This window comes from Hemitrygon akajei, chromosome 10, assembly GCF_048418815.1.
Source record: "Hemitrygon akajei chromosome 10, sHemAka1.3, whole genome shotgun sequence".
Classification (NCBI taxonomy): Eukaryota; Metazoa; Chordata; class Chondrichthyes; order Myliobatiformes; family Dasyatidae; genus Hemitrygon; species Hemitrygon akajei.
This window is the reverse complement of record NC_133133.1, coordinates 171,447,605-171,475,457: the sequence shown is the minus strand read 5'-3', so window position 1 is coordinate 171,475,457 and position 27,853 is coordinate 171,447,605. Positions and strand designations below refer to the sequence as shown.

The window sequence follows — 27,853 nt, the reverse complement described above, 5'->3', positions numbered from 1 at the left end:
CAATCTAACTACAGTGCAAAAACATTTTGTAATTGGGTAAAGATATTTATTTTTATTGTAACGAGTCAAACATAAAGCGTCTTTCAAGAGTAAAATCTTATGATAGCTAGCTAAATTAAAAACTAGTTTGTCTCAAACTTCTTCCACAAAGCAAGTGAAATGATAAATGTGTAAGGCACTGCTGCAAAATTTTCTCCAGTGTAGGATAGCATAGTACATGATCAGATATATGAATTGATCTGAACTGGTATAATGTTTGTACCCAGATTATATCTTGATATGATAATTGCATAAAACAGACAGTATGGAAGTACAAAAGGCAAAGCTCTGAACGGAGAAGCTTTGAAAACACCACTCTTCAGCAAGACTGATAATGTAATGATACTTCCAAAGCAGTACCAGTTTGTAGGTTAATTGATTATTGTAAATTGTCTAGTGGTTCTACTTGGATTATGTCAGGGTATTGCTTGCCAGTGCAGCTCGAAGAGCAGGGAGGGTCTATTCCGCATTGTGGCTCGATAAATAAATAGATAGATAGATGCATTCTCCCTCCTATTGATATTGGGCTCCTGAATAAGAACTATAATATTAACTATTGGACTTTTACAAGGAAAGTGAAGAGATTGCAGAGTCAATAGTAAGTGCCAGGCAGCTGTACAGTATAATCTGTTTTTAAGGCTGGTGCATATAAAGTGACCAAATTTAATAATCCCAGCATTGTCAGCAGAACTAAGTGGCTTTGTAATATCTCAGAAAAGTTGAAGGAAATATTAAAGGAGCTGAAGTTTAACTCTTTGCTTCTTTCCCTGAACTTATGTGGCATGTCTTTCATAAGTTTTGCAATGCCTCAGTAAAAATTACAGATCTCTCAAGTCTCAATTTGTTAACTTCCCTCACTACAACAGTTAAGCAGAGAACTTTCCTGACTGGTGAGAGACTGGTTTGAATGACAAAGGACTAACAGGAAAACTGCTGGAGAAACTCAGCAAGTTAAGCACCATCGGTGGAGGCAGACAGATAATTACTGTTTCAGGTCAAGGGGTAGGTTCACTAAATCAAAAAATCGAATTCATGTAAATAAGCAGGATAAAGCTGGCTGTGTAAGGGAGGACCTGAACTATCATCCACTGTATCTTAAAACATGCAGTGTAATGTTAATTGTAGGTCTATGGTGTAATGCAAGCATAGACAAAATAACATAGTTCAAGTTGAATTCTTGCATACTCAAGGCCAAGTGATCCAGAGACCTGAAAAGCAGACTAAAGGGAGCGCCCAAACATCAGCTGCAAGCTCACATGCAGGAGAGTGGAGAACGAAAAGCGACTGGGAACCCAGATTTAACACTAGCATAATCACAGGACAATTTACAATGGCCAATTAATGTACTAACTGGTACATCCTTGGATGGTGGGAGGAAACCCATTCACCCCATACACCTGCCTTCTCACCATATCCTTTGATCCCTGAAAGATCAGAAAATAACCAACTTCCGCCTTACATATACCCACGGACTTGGCCTACACCGCAATCTGTGGCAGAGCATTCCACAAATGCACTATTCTCTGGCTAAAATAAATCCTCCTTATCTCTGTTCTAAAAGGTTGCCCTCCTATTTTGAGGCTGTGCCCTCTAGTTTGGATACCCCCAACAGAAGAAACATCCTGTCCATATTCATCGTACCTAGTCCTTACAACATTTGGTAAGTTTCAATGTGATCCCCATACATTCTTCTAAATTCTAGTGAGAACAGGCCCAAAGCTGCCAGACACTCCTCGTACGTCAACCCCTTCACTCCTGGAATCATCCTCATGAACCTCCTCTGGATGCTCTCTAATGACAACATATCCTTTCTGAGATAAGGGACCCAAAGCTGTTGACAATAATCCAGGTGCAGCCTGACTAGTGTCTTATAGAACTTCAGCATTATCTCCTTGTTTTTATATTATATTCCCATTGAAATAAATGCCAACATTGCATTTGCCTTTTTTTTTTTTTACCACAGATTCAACCTGTAAATTAACCTTCCAGGAGTCTTGCATGAGGACTCCCAAGTCCCTTTGCACCTCTGATGTTTGAAGTTTCTCCCCGTTTAGATTATAGTTCACACTCTTGTTCTTTTCACCAAAATGCATAGTTATACAATTCACAACTGTATTCTATCTGCCACTTTTTTGCCCATTCTTCCAATTGTCTAAGTCTTGCTGCTATTTGAAAACAACTTCTTATGTGGGACATATCTATCCTTCACCTTGTGAACTATTCACAGAAACTTCAGCTGTCTCTGCTCAGCCATCATCCTGGCCAGTATTCTCCTCCAATCCACTTGGACAAGCTCCTCTCTCATGTCTCTGTAATTCCATTTATTCCATTGCAATGTTGATACATGTGACTTATGCTTCTCCCTCTCAAATTGCAGAATGAATTTAATCATGTTATAATCACTGCCTCCTAAGGGTTCCTTCACATTAAGCTCTCTAAAAGAATTATACAACACCCAATCTAAGATAGCCTTCCCTGAGCAGGCTCAAGCACAAGCTGTTCTAAGAAGCCATCTTGTAAGCATTCAGCAAATTCCCTCTCTTGCGATCTGACAGCAACCTGATTTTCCCAATCCCTTTGCATATTGAATTCCCCCATTACAATTGTGACATTACCCTCATTACATACCCTTTCTAGCTCCCTTTGTAATCTCAAATCTATATGTTGTCTACTATTTGGAGGCCTCTATATAATTCCCATAATGGATATTTTCCCCTTCCAACTTCTTAACTCCATCCACAAAGATTCAACACTCTCTGACCCTATGTCATCTCCATCTAAAGATGTATTTCCATCTCTTACCAACAGAGCCACAACACCGCCTATGCCTTCCTACCTGTCTTTTCGATACAAAGTACATCCTTTAATGTTATGCTCCCAACTATGGCTTTCTTTCAGCCACGACTCAGTGATGCCCACAATGTCATACTAACCAATCTCTAATTACCACCAGTTCATCCACCTTATTTCGAATGCTCTGCACATTTAAATACAGCACCTTCCTTCCTGCATTCTTCATTGTTTTGAATTTTGCCTCTGTGGTACAATTTAACTGTTTGCTCTGTCTGCATTTGTATCCAGTCATTAGCTTGTCCTTCCTTACATTCATGTTACATCCATCATCTACATGTAAACCTGTTGGCTCATCTTCAGCTCTATCATGCTGGTTTAGTATGGCAACTGCTCTGCATGTGACCATGAGAAACTGCAGAGAGTTGTGGCCATAGCTCAGCAGGTCACAGGAACCAGCCTCCCCTCTATGGCCTCTGTCTACACTTCACTGCCGCAGTAAAGTAACAGAATAATCAAAAATCCTACACAAACCAGACTCTCCTATTGCTCAGAAGATACAAAAGCCTGGAAGCATGTACCAACAATCTCAGGGATAGCTCTATCCCATCGTTATCAGACTCTTGGATGGACCTCTTGTACAATGAGATAGGTGCTTAACCTCACAAACTACCACATTATGACCATGCACTTTACAGTTTACCTGCACTGCACTTGCTCTTTAGCTCTTACACATAATTCTACATTGTTATTGTTTTACCTTGTTCTACCTCAATGCAACGTAATGAACCACATGCAAGACAAGCTTTTCAATGTACACTACTGTGCAAAAGTGTTAGGAAGATGTACAGTATAAAGTGAGTGTGCCTAAGACTTTTGCACAGTACTATAGTAATTTTATGTATTGCACTGTACTGCCAAAGTAAAAAAAAACAAATTTCATGATATATGAGTGATGATAAACCTGAATCTGATATGGGTCTCTATTGTGGACTGACAGTGGGAAGGGGGCAGGGAGAGGGGAATCTTTGTTGGGAAAAGAGGAAGGAAGAGGGGAGGGAGCAGGAAGCACCAGAGAAACATTCCATAATGATCAATAAACCAATTGTTTAGAATCAGCTGACCTTATCTGGTATCTCAGGGCTGGGAATGTCTGCTCCCACACCACCACCAACTCCCCTCCCCCAGCCCCTGGTACTCCTTCCCAGGTCCCATACCCCTCCTGTGGTGCTCTGCCCTCACCATTCCCAACATCCTTTGCTCCTACCAGATTTACAAACTCGCTCTCTGCTCTGCACTGACAAATACTGTGCAAACCTAGCACCCTAGCTATATACATATAAGACTTTTGCACAGTACTATATTTTGGTACAATATTATTATCTTTGCACTGCACCTTTGTTGGAAAACAACTAATTTCATGCTATCTCACAGTGAAAATAAACCTGATTATTATTCTGTTGGTAATTCTGGACTTGACTGCTAAATAACTTGGAAAATACTGCTGGTTTAATCCATATCTGATAAGTCTGCCTTGCTTTTGCAGAAGAAATACATTCCTGCAATAACTATCACAAGAAAAAGAAGCTGCATTGCATTCCAGAGTCCAAGTGAAAACAAAGTTGAACTTGACTTTCAGGAAGCTTTACAGTTTTGTGGCCAGAAAAAGGATGTCTTGTGCAAGAAGATGTACAAGTCATAAGACACTGGAGCAGAATTAGGTCACTCACCCCATCGAATCTCCTTCACCATTCGATCATGGCTGATTTGTTACTCCCAGTCAACAATATTCCCCTGCCATCTACCTTTAGCCTTTCACATCCTTGCTAATCGAGAATGTATTAACTTTATATATACCCAATGACTTGGCCTTCACAGTGCCTGTGACAATGAATTCCACAGATCACCACCATCTGCCTAAAGAAATTCCTTATCATTTCTGTTCTGAGGCTGTGTCCTTTGATCCTAGATTCTCCCATTACTGGAAACATCCTCTCCACTTTCACTCTATCCAAGCCTTTCAATATTTGATGTTTCAATGAAATCTCACTCATCCTTCTACACTCCAGCAAGTATGTCCACTTGCTATTACTTATAAGCACAGTTTCCTGCCAACACAATGGCACACCCTTGGAACAAATAATTGTGATTATTTTTGTTCCTACTCTCCCTATCTGATTACTCTAGATCAGGGGTTTCATAATCGGCCATTGTTGTTGGGCATGCCAAGGGCTTGGTCTAAGATTCCTGCTTGGATTTGGAAACCTGGGATCTCAGGGCACTGGAGACGGGAGGATCAAGGGTCGGTGTCACAGTAGGAGACCCACGTGTTGCCAAGGAAGACGAAATATCTACGGCTATGTGCCCGGAGACCCAAGATCTTTGAGATCTTTGGGCACAGAGCTCGAAAAATGCGACATAACAGACCTTTAACATCATAAACCAGCGAGTTGTTTGTTATGTCTCCTCGCTCGCTGGAAAAATGGAGACACCTCCTTCTCCCTTATTTTAGAGAGAGAGAGAGCCTGTGATATGTTGTATATCAGGTGAAACGCGAAGTCTTTGGGGTAACTGCAAGGCTGTGTCTTTGCTATTGCTTTGCTCACATTTAGGGTGCTCAGTCGCGGGTGCCGATGCTTTTTTTTGCCAGTGGGGGAAGGGGAATTGTTGCTTGGTGCTGCTTATGCGTGGGAGGGAGGAGAGATGGGGGGTGTTTTTGGGGTTCTAACATTTAACTGTTTTTCATTCTTTGGGGCACTCCTCAGTTTTCGTGGATGGTTGCGAAGAAAAAGCATTTCAGGATGTACAAACGTTTATATCACATACATTTCTCTGACATTAAATTGGACCTTTGAACAAAGACCAAGGGTGTTGAGTTCAGAATCAGAATTATAGCTAATTATATAGGGGTGAAGTTACAGGAGCTGAGTTAGAAGCTGCACAAATCTGTTGGAACTTAAAAGCTGTAGCTGTGTATGTGGTACTTCATAATAGTTTTAAATAACCTTATCGCACAATTCTTCTATAGTTTCCTGCTATCCTTATATTTTACTTATATTAGTAATAGTGTGTGTTAATTTCAATAAACTTTGAGAAAAAAGTTTTGAACTGTGCATTTTTGTTTGGGTCTTGTCACATACATGGGCTCAACAGAGATAACCAGTATCAGTGAGTGGCACTGTTAGAACTACTGAAAGGTTTGGATTTGATGGATGGGGTATATCCTGACATTAAAGAGGTATGATTACAAAAAAATATAATATTAAACAGAAAGTGAAGATACATAAATGGTTAGCAACTCCATGATATTTAATATGATACAGATATGTCAAGACTACCTTTGTTGATTACTCATAACAGCAGTCATACAAAAAACACAAGAACACTAGTCTGCAAAAAAGAGACCATCTGGTCCATTATCCATGCTGGCTCCAAATGCAATGCATCAGTCCAATTCCTCCAGTGACTTCCATGGAAATCTTACCATATCTTTCATATGGAAATGAACCGATACCACCTCACACTCCTGGGCATGTGCGAAGCAAGGTGGAATACTTTTGGTGAGACCAAACTGCAGACGAGAGAAACTCTGCTCTATTCCGGCAAAGAAAAAGAGGAAGTCCCACATAAGGCTGGTGTGGCCCTGATGTTGTCCAAAGAAGCAGCCAGAAGTTTGATAGAATGGGAACCAGTGTCCGACCGTATCATCACAGCCAGAAGGTATCCATTATCCTGTGCTACACCCCAACTAACATCGCAGAGGACGAAGAAAAAGATCTATTCTACACCCAGCTTCAAGCAGTAGTTGGAAAGGTACTTAAGCAAGATATGCTGATCGTCATGGGAGATCTGAATGCCAAAGTAAGCAGCGATAACACTGGCAGGGAGAGATAGATGGGCCAGAATGGTTTGGGGAATATGAATTAAAATGGAGAACTCTTTACCGACTTCTGTGCCTTCAACGAACTGACCATTGGAGGTACCCTCTTTCCCCACCAACGCTACCACAAGATAACTTGGGTCTCGCCTGACCATCAAACAGAGAACCAGATTGATCACATCATAGTCTGCCAGCGCTGGAGAAGTTCATTGCAAGATGTGAGAGCCAAAAGAGGAGCAGATATTGGATCTGACCACTATTTGGTTGTTGCAAAGCTGAAGATGAAGCTGTCAGCCAAGAAGAAGCAACAGAACACGCGAATAAAGTTTGATGTTAGAAAACTACAGACGGAAGAGAACAAGAAAGATTTCCACATCGCCTTGCAAAACCACTTTGGAGCTCTTCAAATAGAGGAACAAGATGAGAGAACAGCGGAACACGCCTGGATTACCTTCAAGCAGGCCACTGTAGGAACCTGCGAAGAAGTACTGGGAAGACCACCAGTCAACAGTAAACCTTGGATCAGGGTCGAGACATGGCAGAAGGTGGAGGAGAGGAAAAAGCTCAAACAGGAGTTGAATCAGGCCAGAACCCGGCAACAGAAACAAATCACCACCAACAGGTACAGCATGATGGCCAAGGAGGTGAAGAAACAGCTCAGAAAGGACAAGAGGTCATACTTCAATGAAATAGCAGAGCAAGCAGAAACAACGGCCAGTAAAGGGGACCTCAAGGCACTCTACATGACAACTAAACTTTTGAGAGGGAAGAAAAGCAATTTCAACAGACCTGTTAGAGACAAGACAGGCCATCTGCTCAATTCGGTTGAAGATCAGCTGGCAAGATGGAAGGAACACTTCCAGGAAGTATTGAATAGACCACCACCACAGAACCCACCTGACCTGGAGCCTGGAGACCCACTCAACATCAATATAGGTGAAATCACCAAGCAAGAAATTCGAAAAGCCCTGAAAAGCCTGAAGAACGGCAAGGCTGCTGGAGAAGCCAACATTCCTGCAGAAGCATTAAAAGAGGGTGGAGAGGTTATGGTGGACAATTTGCATATACTGCTGAATTTGATATCGAGAACAGGAGAGATCCCATCAGATTGAAAGAAGGGCCTCCTTGTGAAGCTGCCAAAATCTGGAGATCTTTCACTGTATGGCAAGTGGAGGGGGATCACCTTGTTGTCCATTCCTAGCAAAGTTCTCACCAGGGTCATCTTGGAGCGGATGAAAGACGCCATTGACCAGAGACTTAGAGACGAGCAGGCAGGGTTCAGGAAAGAGAGATCATGCATTGACCAGATAGCTACATTTAGAGTCATTGTGGAGCAGACAATAGAATGGCAAACTCCACTATATGTGTGTTTTATTGATTTTGAGAAGGCATTTAACAGCCTGGACAGAAAGTCAATGTGGAGCATCTTATGACACTATGGTGTACTGGAAGAGATGGTGAATATCATCAAGCAGCTTTATGATGGCTTCTCATGCAGGGTCATCCACGATGGGAGACTGTCCGAAGAGTTCCTGGTCACTACTGGAGTCAGACAGGGATGCCTGCTGTTGCCTCTACTTTTTCTTGTGGTACTCAACTAGGCTACAAGAACAGCCTATGCTGGCTTAGAGAGAGGCATCCAGTGGACGTTAACAGGGAAATCGGAAGACCTGGCATTTGCAGATGATCTCGCTCTTCTCTCACACCGGCTTCAAGATATGCAGAAGAAAGTAGATTCCTTGGGAGAGACCTCACAGCGAGTAGGCCTTAAGATCAGTCAGGAGAAGACCAAAGTTCTACGCATTAATAACAAACAAGAGGAGCCATTACGGATTGAAGGACAAATAGTTGAAGATGTAGACAAATTCACCTACCTCGGAAGCAAAATCAGTAAATCAGGAGGTACAGATGAGGACATCAGAGCAAGGATCGGAAAAGCCCAACATGCCTTCACAACCCTGCGACCTGTTTAGAGATCTACGGCCATCTCTGTCAAAACTAAGCTCCCTAAACTATGCGAGGGTTAGGGTTAGGGTTAGGGTTAGGCATTCAGCTCCAATGTGAAAGCCATCCTGCTATATGGATCCAAAACATGGAGAATCACTAACACCAGCTGCAACAAGATCCAGACTTTTCTCAACAAATGCCTCCGGCAGATCCTCCGCCTCAAGTGGTACGACAGAGTGTCAAACCTAGACCTATGGAAGAGAGCAAACCAAGAGCCCATTGTATTCCAGATAAGGAGGAGGAAGTGAAGATGGGTCGGCCACACCTTGTGGAAGAGCCAGTCGAATGTCACTCAACAATCACTTGAATGGAATCCACAAGGGAAGAGAAGAAGAGGTTGCCCAAAGCAAACCTGAAGGCGTAGGCTTTTGGATGAACTGAAAGCCGCCGGCCAAACTTGGGATACTACAAAAACATCTGCTAGAGATCGCAGGAAGTGGAGGACTTTTGTTAAGGCCCTATGCTCCATAAGGAGCGAAAAGGATTACGAAGAAGGGGTTTCTGTACTAGGCTGCCAGAAAATATACTCCCCACTACACATCTATTGAAGTTTGTCAGAGTTTTAGATACGCCAAACCTTTGCAAACTCCTATGGAAGTAGAGCTACTGCTGTGCTTTCTTCATAATTGCACTTCCATGCTGGGCCCAGAATTGGTCCTCCAAAATGATAACACCCAGGAATTTCAAGTTGCTGACCTCTCTAACTCTGATCCACTGATGAGGACTGGCTCATGGACCTCCGGTCTCTTCCTGCTGAAGTCATTAATCAGCTCCTTGCTCTTGCTGACATTGAGCAAGAAGATGTTGTTGTGACACCACTCAGCCAGATCTTCAATATCCTTCCTATCTACTGATTCACCACCTTTGATTTGGCCAATGACAGTGGTGCCATTAGGAAACTCGAATTATGGCATTGGAGCTGTATTTTCCCTCATAGTCATAAGTATAAAGCAAGTAGAACAGAAGCCCAAGCACACAACCTTGTGGTGCACCTGTGCTGATGGAGATTGTGGCGGAGATTTTATTGCCCATCTGAACTGACTGGAGCCTGCAAGGACTTGAAATTTATTGATAGTTTTGAGAGGGTGATGGTATTGAATGCAGAGCTGTGGTCAATAAAGAACATCCTAACCTATGCATCTTCGTTGTCCAGGTGTTCCCAGGTTGAGTGAAGAGCCAGTTAGATGCCATCTACTGTGGTTCTGGTGCTCCCGTAGGCAAATTGGAGCAGATCCAAGTCCCTTCTTAGGCGGGAGTTGATATGCTTCATGACCAGCCTCTCAAAATACTTCATAACTGTGGTTGTGAGGGACATCACGTGATGACGTAGGATCGAGACGCAGGGACCCAGCTCTCCCGTAAAAAGTTAATAAATTAATGTTTAAATGAAGAAAAGTTAGTCAATACTTTCTAAAAGTTACTTATAAACGACTCCGGACTGTGTCAAGCTATGCCTCAAGGAAGGAAGATGAAGAAAACTAATACCGGGAAGACTACGCAAGTTGGAACAAGAACAAGGCCCACGTCTACTGAGGAACCGCGGTCTCAGGTACATTATACCACCGGCGATATGGAACAGGAGACTGTGGCAACATTGGCCACTTCCAAAGGAAAAGACCATCGTGAACTGCGCAAACGCGAAGGATGGAGCATGCGCAAACGGGATCAACAAGAACTACAAAGCCCAGCTACCACTGCAACTGAAAGTGATAGCGAATCGGAGGGAGAGTCAAATCTCTCGGAAGGATCAGATGAAGAAGGAGTTAAAAGTCCTTCTAGAAATATAGAAAAGACTTTGAGGCAAATAATGCGTAAATTAGATACATTAAAAGTAATTAAAAATAATCAAAAAATACTCGAAAAAAAAATTACCAATATGGAGATTATGCTTGATAAAATGACAAAGAGACAGGAAAAAATGGAAAAAAGAATTACGGACTTGGAAACTACAACGGAAGACATGGTTGAAAGAATGGACAAAATGGAAAAGGAAAATACTGCTTGGACATCAGAAAGAAAACAATTTATGGAAAAAATTGATAAGCTTGAAAATCTCAGTAGACGAAATAATATTAAAATTGTTGGACTTAAAGAAGATATAGAAGGAGAAGATCCAATAAATTTTTTTCAAAAATGGATCCCTAAAAAATTGAAAATGGAAAGAGAAACTCCAATTGAGATCGAAAGGGCTCATAGATCCTTAAGGTCAAGACCTCGAGCTGATCAAAACCCACGATCAATTTTGATAAAATGCTTACGATACCAAGACAAAGAAAAGATCCTGAAGGCCGCTGCCCAAAGTGCCAAAAATAGAAATGGGCCACTGATGATAGCAGGGAAACCAGTTCTTTTTTATCCGGATATAAGTTACAACCTGTTGAAGAGAAAGAAGGAATTTAACCCAGTGAAAAAAGCCTTATGGGAAAAGGGTTATAAATTTACAATGCATCATCCAGCAACACTGATAATTTTTTTGGAGGAGGGAAAATTTTTTTTTTCCGATTATTGAAAAGCGGAGGAGTTTGTACAAGAACTTCCATCTATTCGCTAATTACACATAGAGGCTTCCAAACGTAATGGATTAAAGATGAAGATAGACCCAAGGAACAGAAGTGATGGACATTTATGGATATTATAGAAGAGAAAAGCAAAATTTTAGAAATACTAAATGAGAATAGTATTTTTTTTCTCTTCTTATACATATACTTTTTTATGTTGCGGGGGGGCTGGGAGGCTGTGGATCGGTTACTGCGGGATTCACATGTGTAATCATGGCGGTTGCCATGACCCGTACAACAGAGGGGGGTAATGTTGTGTTTTTTTTCCACAACATTAGTAGGGGGGTATTTTGTTTTTTTTTTCTTTATATTTTAATTTTTTTCTATCTTTTTGCCTGGATGATTGGTGGGGACACACATAGCAACATGGAGATTTTTATAAAGATTTCCCAGGATACCACGAAAGTGGAAAGATTAGGTATTATTATAGATTGGAGTAATATAATAAAAAAAATGACTAATCTACTAAATTTTTTAAGCTTTAATGTTAATGGGCTTAATGGGCCAGTAAAAAGAAAAAGAATTTTAACATATATTTAAAAAAATGAGAACTCCGTGGAGCATGTGGGGATCTTCCAACATCCAGGCATTCCCTTTTTTTTTCTTTCTTATTTTTTTAATAGGGATGTTAGGGGGGAGGGGTTAAGGGGAGGGGGGCTGGGTAACACTTTTTTTCCCATATACATTTATTCTGTAACTATTTGAAAACAATAAAAAAAGTTTTAAAAAAATAAAAAAAAATAACTGTGGTTGTAAGTGCTTCTGGATGGTAGTCATTGAGACAGGTTACCACGGGATAATTGAAGACTGCTTGAAGCAGTTGAGTGCTTCAGACTGACAAAGTGAGGGGTTAAAAAGTTCATGAACACTCCAGCGGTTGGTCATCACACGTCTTCAGTAATTGGCCAGATACCCCGGCTAAGCCGGATGCTTTTCGTGGGTTCACCCTCCTGAAGGGTGCTCACATGTTGGCCTTTGAGACTGAAATCACAGGATTATCAGGAAAAGCTAGTATATAAGGCATTAGCTCACCTCGAAGCGAAGTCCGATTGTCGCCTGTGACGCTTGATTTTACTTCATAAGAGGTGATAGCACTCAAGCCATGCCACAACTATTGAGCATGTTCCTGATTCAAGTTTAGTCCGGAATTGCCACTTCGCCCGTGAGGTGGCTTTCCTCACATCGTACCTGAGCCTCATGTAATTTTCTTGGTCACCGGACTTGAATGTAGCAGATGGCGGATCTCATGATTCATTCAGGGTTTCCGGTTGGGGAAGACTGAATGATTTTGTGGGGACACTGATGCGCTATCAATAACTCTAGGAGACTGGAAGTAGAGTACAAAATGATAGGCTTTTATTAACAGCGAAAACGGGCACGACCATGTTGAAGACTGTGGGAGAAGCAGACCCCAATCACCTTTATACAGGGGTCTGTGGGAGGAGCCACAGGAGCAGTCAGCAGAGGGGCCTGTCCAGACAGGTATACATGGTTTACCACAGACACACTCGTCCATTACTTTTTCAATAAAGTTCATGACAACCATGGCGTGTCCATTCCGAACGACAGATGAGTCCTTGAACACGGCCCGGATCATTGGCTCAAAGCAATGCCATAGCCGATCCTCTGCCTCCCGCGACCACCTCTTTGTTGTCCTTATCTCTGGAGTTTTGCTCTTTAGCTTGGCCATGAAACGGTAGGCATTCCTTAACTGAGTATAACAGTGGTCTATCCAATCACAAACCCTTCGGTAGGGTCTCGGCCCGAAACGTCGACTGTACCCTTTTCCATAGTTGCTGCCTGGCCTGCTGAGTTCCTCCAGCATTTTGTGTGTGTTGGTAACAGTGGTCTAGTATGTTGGGACCTCTGGTGCTACAGGTTATATGATGATGGCAATTGGGCAGGATTTTCTTCAAACAAGGCTGGTTGAAGTCCCCGACTATGATTTAAAATGCATTGTAATGGACTTGTTTGGAGACGGCATCATGCAGATTCTGAAGAAGGGTTTCGATCCGCAATATCAGAATCAGAATCAGAATCAGACTTTAATCGCCAAGTACCTATGCACATACAAGGAATTTACTTCCGGCAGATGTTGTCTCTCTGCTCATAACAATAATAATGATAAATATAAATGAAAATATAGATTATACATACAGGTAGTGCAATCCAAGTAATAGTTAGCCGACAGTTAACCGGCAGTTAACTGTTCAGCAAAGTGACCGCAGTAGGGAAAAAACTTCTCCAGTGCCTATTAGTCTTAGTCTGGAGGGATCTGAAGTGCCTACCAGACGGAAGCAGATCAAACAGTCCGTGCGCAGGATGAGGGGAGTCCTTTATGATGTTCCCAGCCCTCTTCTTCAACCTGGAAGAGTACAGGTCCACAATAGAGGGCAGGGAGGCTCCTGTAAGGACGGGAAGCTGTTCGGGAGCCACGTGTGATTCGGTTCCCCTAGCTTGGGAACTGAGTGGCTGATAACCCCGAAAAGGAGTTCGAATTGACAACGGGGAACTCACGTTCCCGATTCAACGCTTTGAGTCCAAAAGACTGGCAAGTTTATTTTCTCTCTCCAACCTGTGAACACCCAGCGGTCCCTCAAATGGCTAAAAGCCTTCATGAACTGGCGAGACTTTTATATTTCCATCGGACAATAGTTTTACCCCTAGACAAACGATAGAGCTATTTCTTATTGTTGATTATTACTATACCCGCGCTTTAGATTGAGTATTGACGACGTATATTATCTGAATGTTTGTATTAACCTTACTTTTGTGCCCCTTTATAAATAAAAACGTTTAAAAATAGTACCATAAGACTTCAGCGGACCTCTCTATCTTTGCTGGTAAGTGACCCAGTTACGGGGTTCGTAACAACATTAGCTGTTTATTCATTTCTATTCATTAAGCAGGCTTCAGGCCTGCTTTTTCTCTTGAACAGTGACCCAGCGGAAAGGCGGTATCACACTTCAACAAGTCTTCAGTATCATTTGAGGCTGCTTTCTAAATTGATACACAGGACACGGGGACCGCCATTTAGTCCCGAGAATGTGATGGTGAGTTCCTTTTTGAATCATTCGTCCTTGTGGTGAAGGAAATCCTGACTGCCGCTGTTAATTTGGGGCTTCCATGAAATTAATAGTGACGAATAGGTTATTTATTTCCATTGGGTGTGACTTGGAAGAGTCGCAATGTACTCTTGTCCTTGAGATTGTGGATATGACATGCTGATGAATAATAAAACTTGGGAACTTGCTGCAGTCTATCTTGTAAAAAGTTCACTCTGAGGTATGATAATAGACAATAGACAGTAGGTGGAGGAGTAGGCCATTCGTCCCTTCTAACCAGCAGCGCCATTCATTGTGATCATGGCTGATCATTCACAATCAGTTCCCCGTTCCTGCCCTCTCCCCATATCCCTTGACCCCATTATCTATAAGAGCTCTATCTAACTCTCTCTTGAAAGCATCCAGAGACTTGGCCTCCACTGCCTTCTGGGGCAGAGCATTCCACATATCCACCACTCTCTGGGTGAAAAAGTTTTTCCGCATCTCTGTTCTAAACGGCCTACCCCTTATTATTAAACTGTGACCTCTAGTTCTGGATTCACCCATCAGCGGGAACATGCTTCCTGCCTCCAGCGTGTCCAAACCCTTAATAATCTTATATGTTTCAATCAGATCCCCTCTCATCCTTCTAAATTCCAGTGTATACAAGCCCAGTCGCTCCAATCTTTCAACATATGACAGTCCCACCATTCCGGGAATTAATCTTTTTTAAAAAACTTTTTTTATTGTGTTTTCAAATAGTTACAGAATAAAAGTGTGTGAAAAAGAAAATATGTGTTACCCATCCCCCCTCCCCTTAACCCCTCCCCCCTAACATCCCTATTGAAAGAAAGAAGAAAGAAAGAAAGAAAGAAAGAAAAAAAAGGAATGCCTGGATATTGGAAGATCCCCACATGCTCCATGGAATTCTTTAGTATATATATTTATTTCTTTCCCCAAGTAACCAATTATTTCATCTTCGGAGCACCTATATATTTAATCCTGTCTTTTGTAAATAAGGGTGCCTCCGGGAATTAACCTTGTGAAACTGCACTGCAATCACTCAATAGCAATAATGTCCTTCCTCAAATTTAGAGAATGATGGTGCAATGACTGCACAAAGTGGAGCGCGGTGCGCCGTTAGGCTGCTGTTGATGCCTTGTTTCTGAAGAGTGGTTAAGATTAGAATAATCCATCGAATCTCTGACATGCCTTAAAGGGAATGGGCTGAAATCAGCTCAAGGTCTGAACGGTTCTTATATAGCCAATCTTGATAATTTTCTGAATTAATTGTGATATTGATAGTGGAGCAATCTGCTTGTGGTAATCCAATTGAATGTTGAGGCGTTGCATTTTGTAAGAATGAGTGAGTGAGTGAGTGAAGCCTCCGTCGGTCCAGGTCGACCATGGATGTTGTGTCCTAGCTGTCTAGAAACGCAAGCCTGGTCAGTACAATATGGAGAGCAAGCTGTTGCCCACCTAGCAAGCTCTCATCTCCATGCAATGATGAACCCAAAAGAACGGCAGAAACCGATGCACTTTTGTACCAGCAGTGTCGCAGGAGTTTCCAGTCAGTCTTAGGGACTCCAGCTCCGGATTTTACCCCCAAACTCCCAGCCTCCCGAAGCCTTCCCCATGAGTGGATATAGCCGCAAGGCTGCGGAGTTTTGAGATCAGAATTTTCTTTCTCCTAGATGAGCTGCCAACCACGGCTGATGAGCTCCAATTGGCCGAATCGACTGGCTTTAAGGGTCAGTAACCCGTCATTGCCCCTTCTCCTGTCAATAGAAACGGTTCCACCGAGTTTTCTTTAAGTAGGATTCATAGCCGGGTGTGGTAATGCGGACATGTTCAATGCTCCCAAATATGGTTTGTCAACCGTCCAGCTCCTGGTCTTTGTAAAGATGAGGCAGTCAATAAATAGAAGGATCTTTAGGAGCATTGATAGACAGAGATCTTGAGGTGCACGTCCAAAGCTCCCTGGTAGGGTGGTAAAGGCAAAAAGTATACTAACCTTCGGATAGCGGGGTGGAGATGCCAAAGGAGGTGCAAGGCGCCTCTCCCGTCCACTAGCCTGGAGGTCACCTTGGGCAAGGTGTAGCACCTAATTAGCCACCCCCTCATCAGAGTCACGCGAAGCCATGGGAGCAGGTGGTGGATGCTCATATGAGCAGCTGGTGCATATCACAAGTCCTAGTTATGCGACCACTGACGCCAGACAATCTCTGAAGAGTATTGACAACGGCTGGGATCACCTGTCTGGTAAAGGCACTACCCAGGAGAGACAATGGTAAATCACTTCTGTTGAAAAAAATTGTCAAGAACAATCATGGTCACGGAAAGACCATGATCGCCCACGTCGTAACATACAGCACGTAATGAATGATGAACCTTCATGGGTCCGGGCAGTGAGTACTGTATACGATTTGGGAAGTCATGTTGTTGTTGTGTAAAACTTTGGTAAAACTTTCAGGTAACCCACGCAATTCTGGTCGCCACACTACTGAAGAGATGTGAAGGCTTCAGAGAGAATATCGGCTTACTAGGGTACAGTATTGCTTGGATAAGAGATTAGTAGCTTTTAGGAGAGCTTGGACACACTTGGATTGCTTACCCTGGGGCACTGAAGGCTGAAGGGGTGAAGTATTCAAAATTCTTAGAGACTAAGGGTAGGTAGAGTCTTAATCCGCCTTCCCCCGTGGGGAAATGTAACTATTAGTGGGTACATTTTGATGTGGGGGGATATTACTTGACATATCGAAATGAGGCCACACTCGGGTTGGAGGAACCTCCAGTCTGATGGCATGAGCGTCGATTTCTCCAGCTTCCGGTAATGACCCCCCCCCCCCACCCCACTTCACCAGTCCCCATTCCCTTTTCCCTCTCACTTTATCTCCTTGCCTGCCCAACGCCTCCCTCTGGTGCTCCTCTCCCTTTTCTTTCTTCCATGACCTTCTGTCCTCTCCCAGACTACCCCTTCTCCAGCCCTGTATCTCTTTCACCAGTCAACTTCCCAGCTCTTTACTTCACCCATTCTCCTCCCGGTTTCACCTCTCACCTTGTATTTCTTTCTCCCCTCCCCTCATCTTTTTATGTCTACTCGTCTTTTTTTCCTCTCCAGTCTTGCTTAGGGGTCTCGTCCCGAAACGTCGACTGTATTTTTTCCATAGATGCTGTCTGGCCTGCTGAATTCCTCCAGCATTTTGTGTGTTAAACTCAGGGAGAGCATCGTCCTAACTCCCTGTGCTCAAAAGTCACTGGAGCGAAATAAACGCACAGAATATAAAATCTTAATTTTAAGCGACATATTTAAACAGATCAATTTGCAACAATTTCGGATCGAAAACATTTTTTTACAACGTATTCAGTTGTACGTGTACAGGAATCGGAGGTTAGCTACAAAAATACAGGGCTGAGGTTGGACATCGCGGGCTGGTAAAAAGATAGTACAGAGGAGAACTGACCCTATTACAGGCGTACATTACAGCGCTGAGCTAAATGTTCCGGTCATTATTTATCTGCGTATATTTCACATTAGTCATGTCTCTGTAAAACTAAAACACGGGTACAGTAAATAAGTATTTCCATGCGCGGATGATGCACTCTTTCATACACACCCTTACACCGAACATCAGCACAGGAATGGGCCATTCGGCCCATGATGTTGTGCAAAACCAGCTAAAAAGCTAATCAAAAGCACCTAAACACTAATCCCTCCTACCTACACAATATCCATACCATCTTCCTAACATCCATGTGCCTATCCAAACGTATCATAAAAGCCTCTAATGTATTTGCCTCTACCACCATACCAGCCAGCGCATTCCAAGCATCCATCACTCTCTGAGTAAAAAAACTAATCCCTCACATCTCCTTTGACCCTAACCCTCTCACCTTCTCACCTTCAATGCATGCCCTCTGGTATTAAGACATTTCTACCCTGGGAAACAGATACTCTCTGTCCACTCTGTCTATGCCTCTCATAATCTTGTAAACCTCTGTCAGATCTGCCTTCAGCCTCCGGCGTTCCAGAAAAAACAACCCAAGTTTATCCATCCTCTCATGATAGCACATGTCTTCTAAACCATACTTACCTTCGACAGATTTGCCAATGCTATACAAGTGTGTAATTGACGAGTAGTTTGAGTTGATCCGATGTAAAAACGATTCCAGTTCTTCCGCGTTGTGGTGTTTGAATTCCAGACTGAAACTATAAGGAATCATCGTCCAAATCCACAGAAACTTTGTGCCTGGAAGCATCTTTCAAAAAGTTTTGTGAAAGTTTCGAAACTCAAGTTGTAGTAACAGTCCGTTCTCCAAACTTCCGTTCACTCAAATTACTTAACAGGAATAAAACTTCTTATAATTTATCTTTAAACCTTGTTCTTTTGTTAACACAACGTAGTCCTCCTACGTGTTCACTATCTGCAAATGCCTAAATCAACGCCTGAAGCAGAAATCCAAGTACTACCGATAGACTAGTGGCATGAATTAAAAATCAAACTGATTCACCAACCAGAGCCCAGATTTTTAATTGACAGCTAAATCAGCCATACATACGTACTTAAGGCTTCGACAAGCGAGAAACCCGGCGAAAATTAATTCTACAGTGCGAGCTATTTCCTCGCCCTAACCACTGATCGCACATTGCAGAGATTACATATGAGATTTTGTCCTGGGATTGCTAAATACGGTATAATTAGTGGAAATCAACATCAGTGACCGCTCCAAGCCACTGTGACTCTCAGAGGGTTTTATTATAGGTAAGTACAAAAGTTAGACAACAGACTACAGAAATAGACACATTATTCCTAATTCTAAGTAAATGCTTGTGGTCTTCTGCTGCTGTAGCCCATCCACTTCAAGGTTCGACATGCTGTACATCCAGAGATGCTTTACTACACAATACAGTTATAACGAGTGGTTATTTGAGTTACTGTCGCCTTCCTGTCAGATTGAACCAGTCTGGCTATTCAACTCTGACCTCTCTCATTAACAAGGCGTTTGCCCAAAGAACTGCCGTTCACTGGATTTTTTTGTTTGTTTTTCTTTCATTACCCTCTGTAAACTCTAGATACTGTTGTGTGTGAAAATACCAGGAGATCAGCAATTTCAGAGATACACGAAACACCCCAACTGGCACCAACAATCATTCCACGGTCAAAGTCACGTAGAACATTTTTCTTCAGCTTTCTGATTATTGGTCTGAACAACAACTGAACCTCTTCATCATGTCGGCATTGAGTTGCTGCCACTTGACTTGGCTGGTAAAATGGCCTCTGGGTAATCTTACTATCTTTCCTTTCGGTTTTCCCCCTCCCCCCTCTACTTTCAAATCTCTTACTATCTTTCCTTTAGGTTAGTCCTGACGAAGGGTCTCGGCCCAAAACGTCGATATCGCTTCTCCCTATAGATGCTGCCTAGCCTGCTGTGTTCTACCAGCATTTTGTGTGTGTTGTTGTTTGAATTTCCAGCATCTGCAGATTTCCTCGTGTTTTATCTGTGCATTTATTTGTCTTCTATACTGTCTTATTTTCCCCAACGTCTCGTTGAGAACCTTGTGCACAAAGCCGACTCACCACCAACTTCCTAAGGATAATTATAACAAGGCAACAAGTGCTACAGCCACGTGAATAAGTTAAGAATCAAATGAAATTAAAGGTAGAAATTCATGGAGATATACAGTGAGGTAGGCAGGATCTCTGGAGAAATAGGGTTAACCTTAAATTAATCACAGAGTGCTTTACACCTCTTTGGTACAGACGTATTTTCACCCTGCCGCCCAGAAAGAAATAACAGGGTGTATAATAACAAGTTATAATTACAGAAAAAGCAGTGCAGTTAGACAATAAGGTGCGAAGTCATAACAAGGTAGATAGTGGTGAGGTCATTGAACTAGAGGACTCTTCAATAATCTGCATAGAATCCGTCTTTGAGCCTGATGGCGTGTAAAGGAAATTCTTGGTCAACTCGTGGTGATTGAGCGTCTAAAATCCATGATATTGTTTGGTGTGCCGCAAGGATCAATTCTTGGTCCGCTGTTGTTCTTATCTAAATGCCGCCATTTCATCAGATTATTTCGAAGAAATAGAGTAGAACAGAACTTTATTTTCATTACTCAAAACGAGATTGCGGTGCTACTCCAGTCCGTGCAAAACAGATATTTACAATGCAAACGATACGGCATAATTTTTTTAATCCCATATTTACATGCAACAAGTAAGTGACTCTTTGATAGTCCGTAACACTCAAACGCCATTGGCAAGTCAGGGTGCAGCATCATTCAACTGCACAACAGCCCCCGGGAAGAAGCTGTTTTTCAGTCTTACGGTCTTGGCTAGGATGTTTCAGTATCTCCTACCAGATAGCAAGAGATTGAACGGACAAGTGTCCGGAATGGGATGGGGCTTTAATGATGTCACGAGCGCGCCGTAGGCATGCAGAGTTGTAGAGATAGATAGATAGATAGATAGATAGATACTTTATTCATCCCCATGGGGAAATTCAACTTTTTTCCAATGTCCCATACACTTGTTGTAGCAAAACTAATTACATACAATACTTAACTCAGTAAAAAAAAATATGATATGCATCTAAATCACCATCTCAAAAGGCATTAATAATAGCTTTAAAAAGTTCTTAAGTCCTGGCGGTAGAATTGTAAAGCCTAATGGCATTGGGGAGTATTGACCTCTTCATCCTGTCTGAGGAGCATTGCATCGATAGTAACCTGTCGCTGAAACTGCTTCTCTGTCTCTGGATGGTGCTATGTAGAGGATGTTCAGAGTTATCCATAATTGACTGTAGCCTACTCAGCGCCCTTCGCTCAGCTACCGATGTTAAACTCTCCAGTACTTTGCCCACGACAGAGCCCGCCTTCCTTACCAGCTTATTAAGACGTGAGGCGTCCCTCTTCTTAATGCTTCCTCCCCAACATGCCACCACAAAGAAGAGGGCGCTCTCCACAACTGACCTATAGAACATCTTCAGCATCTCACTACAGACATTGAATGACGCCAATCTTCTTAGGAAGTACATTCGACTCTGTGCCTTCCTGCACAAGGTCCAGTAGTTGAGTCCTGTTGATGTGCTAAACTGTCCTAATCGCCCTTTGAAGTGCTTCGTGATCTATCTTACTACAGCCGGAGTATCACATTCCCATTCCGTATGACAGTATGCTCTCTATTGGCATATCGATAAAAGTTGGCCAAAAATTTTTAGGGCTGGTTTTCCTTCAACACCTCAGGTACTATATTCGCTGTTGTGCCTTCGTTCTTATTAAGTTTGTGTCGGCGGAGCAAGAGAACTCCTCGGTGATTTTCATCCCAAAAATTTGAAACTGGAGTCGATTTCTCAACCTCACCATTTGTGAATAGTGGGGCTTGTTTGGGACCTCTTGCCTTCCTGAAGTCAAATATCATTCCTTTTGACTTCATGATGTTGAGTAAATTACCACAGCAATGCAGATGACTCTGGGCTATATTTGTCTATTACGTCAGGTGACCCTGAGGCTCTAAACCCCTTGGTCCGTTGTTTTATTAGCATTACAGACTGGATGAATTCATATTTTCTTAAACCAAATAAGTGAAAAACACAGGCATTTTGGTTTTTGGTAGTATAAAAAGAAGTGTGATTCTTGGAAATAAACTTAATCATCTGCCCGTACAAACCAAGCCCGAAGGAAAGAATTTAAATGTTATTATTGACTCTGTTAAATGTCAAATAACATATTAACCATATTGCTAAGACTGTGTTCTTTCATTTAAGGAATGTTGAAAGAGTTTGATTTCTTATATTGTCTCAAAATACAGAAAAATGAAACACACTTTTGTATTTAGCTGATGAGACCAATTTTCAGCACTCTTTCAGCACTGCCTAAGATATATTTAAACGGCTGCAGCTTGTTCAGAATGCAGCAGCAAGAATCACAACCTAAAAAAAGAAAATTTGAGCACATTTCAACTGTTTTGGCATCATTACACTGGCTGCTTGTGTCCTTTAGGATCAACGTTAAAATACTCTTAATTGTATAATTGGCTCTGAATTATCTAAATCCTCTGTATATTTTGGACTGTCTATCCCTTTACATCCCTAATCATAACTATAGATCCATGAACAAACAAGAGAAAATCTGCAGATGCTGGAAATCCAAGCAATACACACAAAAGGCTGGAGGAACTCAACAGGCCAGGCAGCATCTGTGGAAAAGAGAACTGCCAACATTTTAGACGAAGGGTCTTGGCCCGAAACATCAACTGTACTCTTTTCCATAGAAACTGCCTAGCCTGATAGTTCCTTTAGCATCTTGTGTGTGTTGTTTAGATCCATGAATACTGGTTTGCTTAGTGTTCCTAGAGCCAAGCATATAAGATGCAGCCTTTTGCTCTTATACACCAAATATCTGGAATACTCTACTGACTGAGATATGCCAGGTTAGTACTGTGGAATGTTTCAAAATACTTCTAAAAACCCACATTTTTATGTGTTTTTAACTTATTGATGCCAATCACATTTATATAATTTGGTATATTCAATTACATTTTATTCCAATTACAGAACTATGCAAAAGTCTTAGGCATGCTAGACATTTGATATGGTTTCAGATGGTACGGCCTCCACAGAGCCCTGAGCTCAACATCATCGAGTCTCTCTGGGATTACCTGGAAAGACAGAAGCAAGCGAGACAGCCAAAGTGTCTGCAGAAGAACTGTGGGAAGCTCTCCAAGATGATTAGAACAACCTACCAGCCGATTTTCTTATAAAACTGCACAACAGTGTACCTAAGAGAATTGATGCAGTTTTAAAGGAAAAGGGTGGTCACACTAATTATTGATTTGATTTAAGTTTTTTTTTACTGTTTATTATCTTTACTGCTCTTTATAGTAATTTTGTGAAGCTTAGAAACATCTCTCTTCATTATTTTTGAAAGCATCTTCACTTTACAGAATTGTTTTTACAATTGTCTTTTGCAATATTTAAATATTTGTCTTTACTTATGCTTTTTAATTTTGTCTCACGTTTTTATTTATTTATGTATTTATTTGATGATATACAGTGTGGAATCAGCTCTTTGAACCACGCCACCCAGCAATCCAATTTAACCCTAGCCTAATCACGAGACAACTTACAATGACTAATTGACCTACCAACCCATATATCTTTAGGCTGTGGGAGGAAACTGCAGCAGCTGGAGGAAACCCATGTGGTCACAGGGAGAACGTACAAACTCTTCACAGGCAGCGACAGGAATTGAACAGGGGTCACGGTGTATGAACCACTACGTTACTGTTATGACCCAATTTATTTTTACAATCTATGTAAAGCACTTTCAGCCTGCATCTATATAAATAAAGTTAATATTATTATCATTTATTTTTCTCTCAGCTCAAGCTAGTAAAACTAGCACACTCATCTCTCAATATGCTAGGAACTTTCGGACTATTCTAGTGGTGTTCAGTATTATAGCTTTCTGAAGATTTACATAGATATTGCTGTGTCATCCTAATTGCTTACTACTATTTTGTATGCCCTTGGGATGTAGTGCCAGTTCTAGATATCACTCTCTGGACAATTAAGTTCATGTTCCAAAGCTTTCAATTTCTTCTTTTAATTCAGCATATTTCTGGTGTTTTTCACATTGATTTATGTAAGTTATGTGTGTTTGGAATTGCTGTATCTTTTAAGTAAGCTGTTCTTGCTTGATTATCCTGTATTATTATATCTAGGCAGTTTTTAAATATTGCCCTATTTGTAATAACAGATTGGTCATATATAATTTGTAGGATTCTGACTCTAAAACTGGATCAGGGTTGTATTTATAGTAAAGAATGAATTCTTTTGTGGGTTTGTATTTTAAAACAAGATTTTGGAGAAAGATGTTTGTCACTTAATTGTGTCTGTGTAAGTAATTATAATAATAATAATTATTATTATTATGTGTATTCATGCTTTTGTGTCTTCTGCCTCATGGTAATGGGTGGTGAGGTGGAGATGCGTCTCTACCAAAGGAGGTGTAAGGCACTCCCTCCCCCTGCTAGCCTGCAGGTCACCTTTGGGCAAGGTGTAGCACTGGCTTAGCCTCCCCCCCCCAGCACCAAGATCAGGGCAACATGAAGCCATGGGAGCAGGTAGTGGATGGTTGTATGAGCAGCTGGTGCATATTACAAGTCCAGGTCATGCAACCATTGAAGCTAGGCAGATAATCTCTGAAGAGTATTGATAATGGCTGGAGTCACCCACCTTATAAAGATTCTGCCCAGAAGAAGACAGTAGCAAACCACTTCTGTAGAAAAATTTGCCAAGAACAATCACAGTCATGGAAAGACAATGATCACCTACGTTATGTGACACGGCACGTAATAAACAAATGCCTGATGGTGGGGGTGAGAAGATAACTTTAATTATGTTGGCTGCTTTACCAGTGAGGTGAGAAGTATAGATAGAGGCCATGGAGGGTGGCTGAAACATTCACTGCTTCTCTACAGATACCACAGCTACAGATATTTTTCTTTTTGTAATAGATTACCACCTGGTTTCTTAAACTCATCCATTATGTGCTGAAAGAAAATATCTCAAAAGGGGAACAGGAACAGGAACAGACAAACCAGTGATGCAAAAGAACAGCTGTTTTGTTGAAAGGGGTAATGAAACCATGAAATAGCATGAAAGGCACATGACTGAATGTACATTGGAAAGGTTTATGCAATAAGGCATCTTAGATATTAATGCATTTCTCCTTCTATGGACAATAACAGAAAACCTGCAGTCAAGGCAAGAACCAACAACTCAAAATCATTTACCTTTTGACCATCCAGCAGCTTTGAACTATGCCATCCAATATTATAGTAAACCACAGATGTGCAGTGGTGAATATATTGACTGCCTGGTATGGAAACACCCATACCCTAGAACGGATAATCCAAAAAATGCGGTGGATAGGCCAGTCCATCACAGGTAAAGCCCTCCCCACCATTATGCATATCCACATGAAATGCTGTCACATGACGGGCAGAATCCATCACTAGGAAACTCCACCACCCAGGACAAGCTCTTTTCTCACTGCTGCCATCAGGAAGAAGATACAGAAAACTGAGAACTCACACCAGCAGGTTCAGAAACAGTTACAACCAACAGAAAATCTGCAGATGGTGGAAATCCAAGCAACACACACAAAAGGCTGGAGGAACTCAGCAGGCCAGGCAGCATCTATGGAAAAAAGCAAAGTCGACGCTTGAGCTTAGAGTGTGGATTAGTACTTGGAGCTATGATGTTGTGGCCAGTACAGAGATGTGGATGGTTCAGGGGAGGGAATGGTTACTTAGAGTGCCAGGCTTTAGATGTTTCAGAAAGGACAGGGGGGGAGGCAAAAGAGGTGGGGGTGTGGCACTGTTGATCAGAGATAGTGTCACGGCTGCAGAAAAGGAGGAAGTCATGGAGGGATTGTATGTGGGTAGAAGTTAGAAACAGGAAGGGGTCAATAACTCTACTGGGTATTTTTTAGTAGACCACCCAATAGTAACAGGAACATCGGGGAGCAGATAGGGAGACAGATTCTGGAAAGGATTAATAATAACAGAGTTATCATGGTGGGAGATTTTAATTTTCCAAATATTGATTGCCATCTCCCTAGAACAAGGGGTTTAGATGAGGTGGAGTTTATTAGGCGTGTTCAGGAAGGTTTCCTGACACAATATGTAGATAAGCCTACAAGAGGAGAGGCTGTACTTGACCTGGTATTTCGAAATTAACCTGAGCAGGTGTCAGGTCTCTCGGTGGGAGACCATTTTGGAGATAGCGAACACAATTCTATCTCCCTTACCATAGCATTGGAGAGGGATAGGAACAGATAAGTTAGGAAAGCGTTTAATTGGAGTAAGGGGAAATATGAAGCTATCAGGCAGGAACTTGGAAACATAAATTGGGAACAGATGTTCTCAGGGAAATGTACAGCAGTAATGTGGCAAATGTTCAGGAGATATTTGCATATCATTCTGCATAGCTACATTCCAATGAGACAGGGAAAGGATGATAGGGTACAGAAACCAGGGTGTACAAAGGCTGCTGAAAATCTAGTCAAGAAGAAAAGAAAAGCTTATAAAAGGTTCAAAAAACTAGGTAATGATAGAGATCTAGAAGATTATAAGGCTAGCAGGAAGGAGCTTAAGAATGAAATTAGGAGAGCCAGAAGGGGCCATGAGAAGGCCTTGGGTGGGCAGGATTAAAGAAAACCCTAAGGCATTCTATAAGTATGTGAAGAGCAAGAGATTAAGATGTAAGAGAATAAGACCAATCAAGTGTGACAGTGGAAAACTGTGTACGGAACTGGAGGAGTTAGCAGAGGTACTTAATAAATACTTTGTTTCAGTATTCACTACAAAAAAAGATATTAGTGATTGTAGGAATGATTTACAGTGGATTGAAAAGCTTGAGCATATAGACATTAAGAAAGAGAATGTGCAGGAGCTTTTAGAAAGCATCAAGTTGGATAAGACTCCAGGACCAGACGAGATGTACCCCATGCTACTGTGGGAGGCGAGAGAGAAGATTGCTGAGCCTCTGGCAATGATCTTTGCATCATTAATGGGGACGGGGGAGGTTCCAGAGGATTGGAGGGTTGCAGATGTTGTACAAGAATGGGAGTAGAGATAGCCCAGGAAATTATAGACCTGTCAGTCTTACTTCAGTGGTTGGTAAGCTGATGGAGAAGATCCTGAGAGGCAGGATTTATGAACATTAGGAGAAGTATAATTTGATTAGGAATAGTCAGCATAGCTTTGTAAAAGGCAGGTCGTGCCTGACGAGCCTGATTTAATTTTTTGAGGATGTGACTAAACACACTGATGAAGGAAGAGCAGTAGATGTCGTGTACATGGATTTCAGCAAGGCATTTGATAAGGTACCCCATGCAAGGCTTATTGAGAAAGTAAGGAGGCATGAGATCCAAGGGGACCTTGCTTTGTGGATCCAGAACTGGCTTGCCCACAGAAGGCAAAGAGTGGTTGTAGATGTGTCATATCTGCATGGAGGTTGGTGACCAGTGGTGTGCCTCAGGGATCTGTTCCGGGACCCCTTCTCTTCGTGATTTTCATAAATTACCTGGATGAGGAAGTGGAGGGATGGGTTAGTAAATTTGCTGATGACACAAAGGTTGGGGGTGTTGGGGATAGTGTGGACGGCTGTCAGAAATTACAGCGGGACATTGATACAATGCAAAATGGGCTGAGAAGTGACAGATGGAGTTCAACCCAGATAAGTGTGAGGTGGCTCCTTCGGTAGGTCAAATATGATGGCAGAATATAGTACTAATGGTAAGACTCTTGGCAGTGTGCAGGATCAGAGGGATCTTGTGGTCCGAGTTCATAGGACACTCAAAGCTGCTGCGCAGGTTGACTCTGTGGTTAAGAAGGCATAAGGTGCATTGGCCTTCATCAACCGTGGGATTGAGTTCAAGAGCCAAGAGGTAATGTTACAGCTATATAGAACCTGGTCAGACCCCACTTGGAGTACTGTGCTCAGTTTTGGTCACCTCACTACAG

General features: G+C 42.0%; 1 protein-coding gene across 1 annotated transcript in view; it reads right to left on the bottom strand.

The window, feature by feature from the left end:
• LOC140734959 (carboxypeptidase M-like) overlaps window positions 1-18,792 on the bottom strand; it is a 74,139-nt gene extending 55,347 nt beyond the window's left edge. Inside the window, exon 1 of the mRNA XM_073059702.1 lies at window positions 18,413-18,792. Within this exon, the coding sequence (XP_072915803.1) occupies window positions 18,413-18,578 (166 nt within the window). The 5' untranslated portion in view covers window positions 18,579-18,792. The remainder of the gene's footprint in view (window positions 1-18,412) is intronic.
• Between the last annotated feature and the right edge of the window lie 9,061 nt (window positions 18,793-27,853).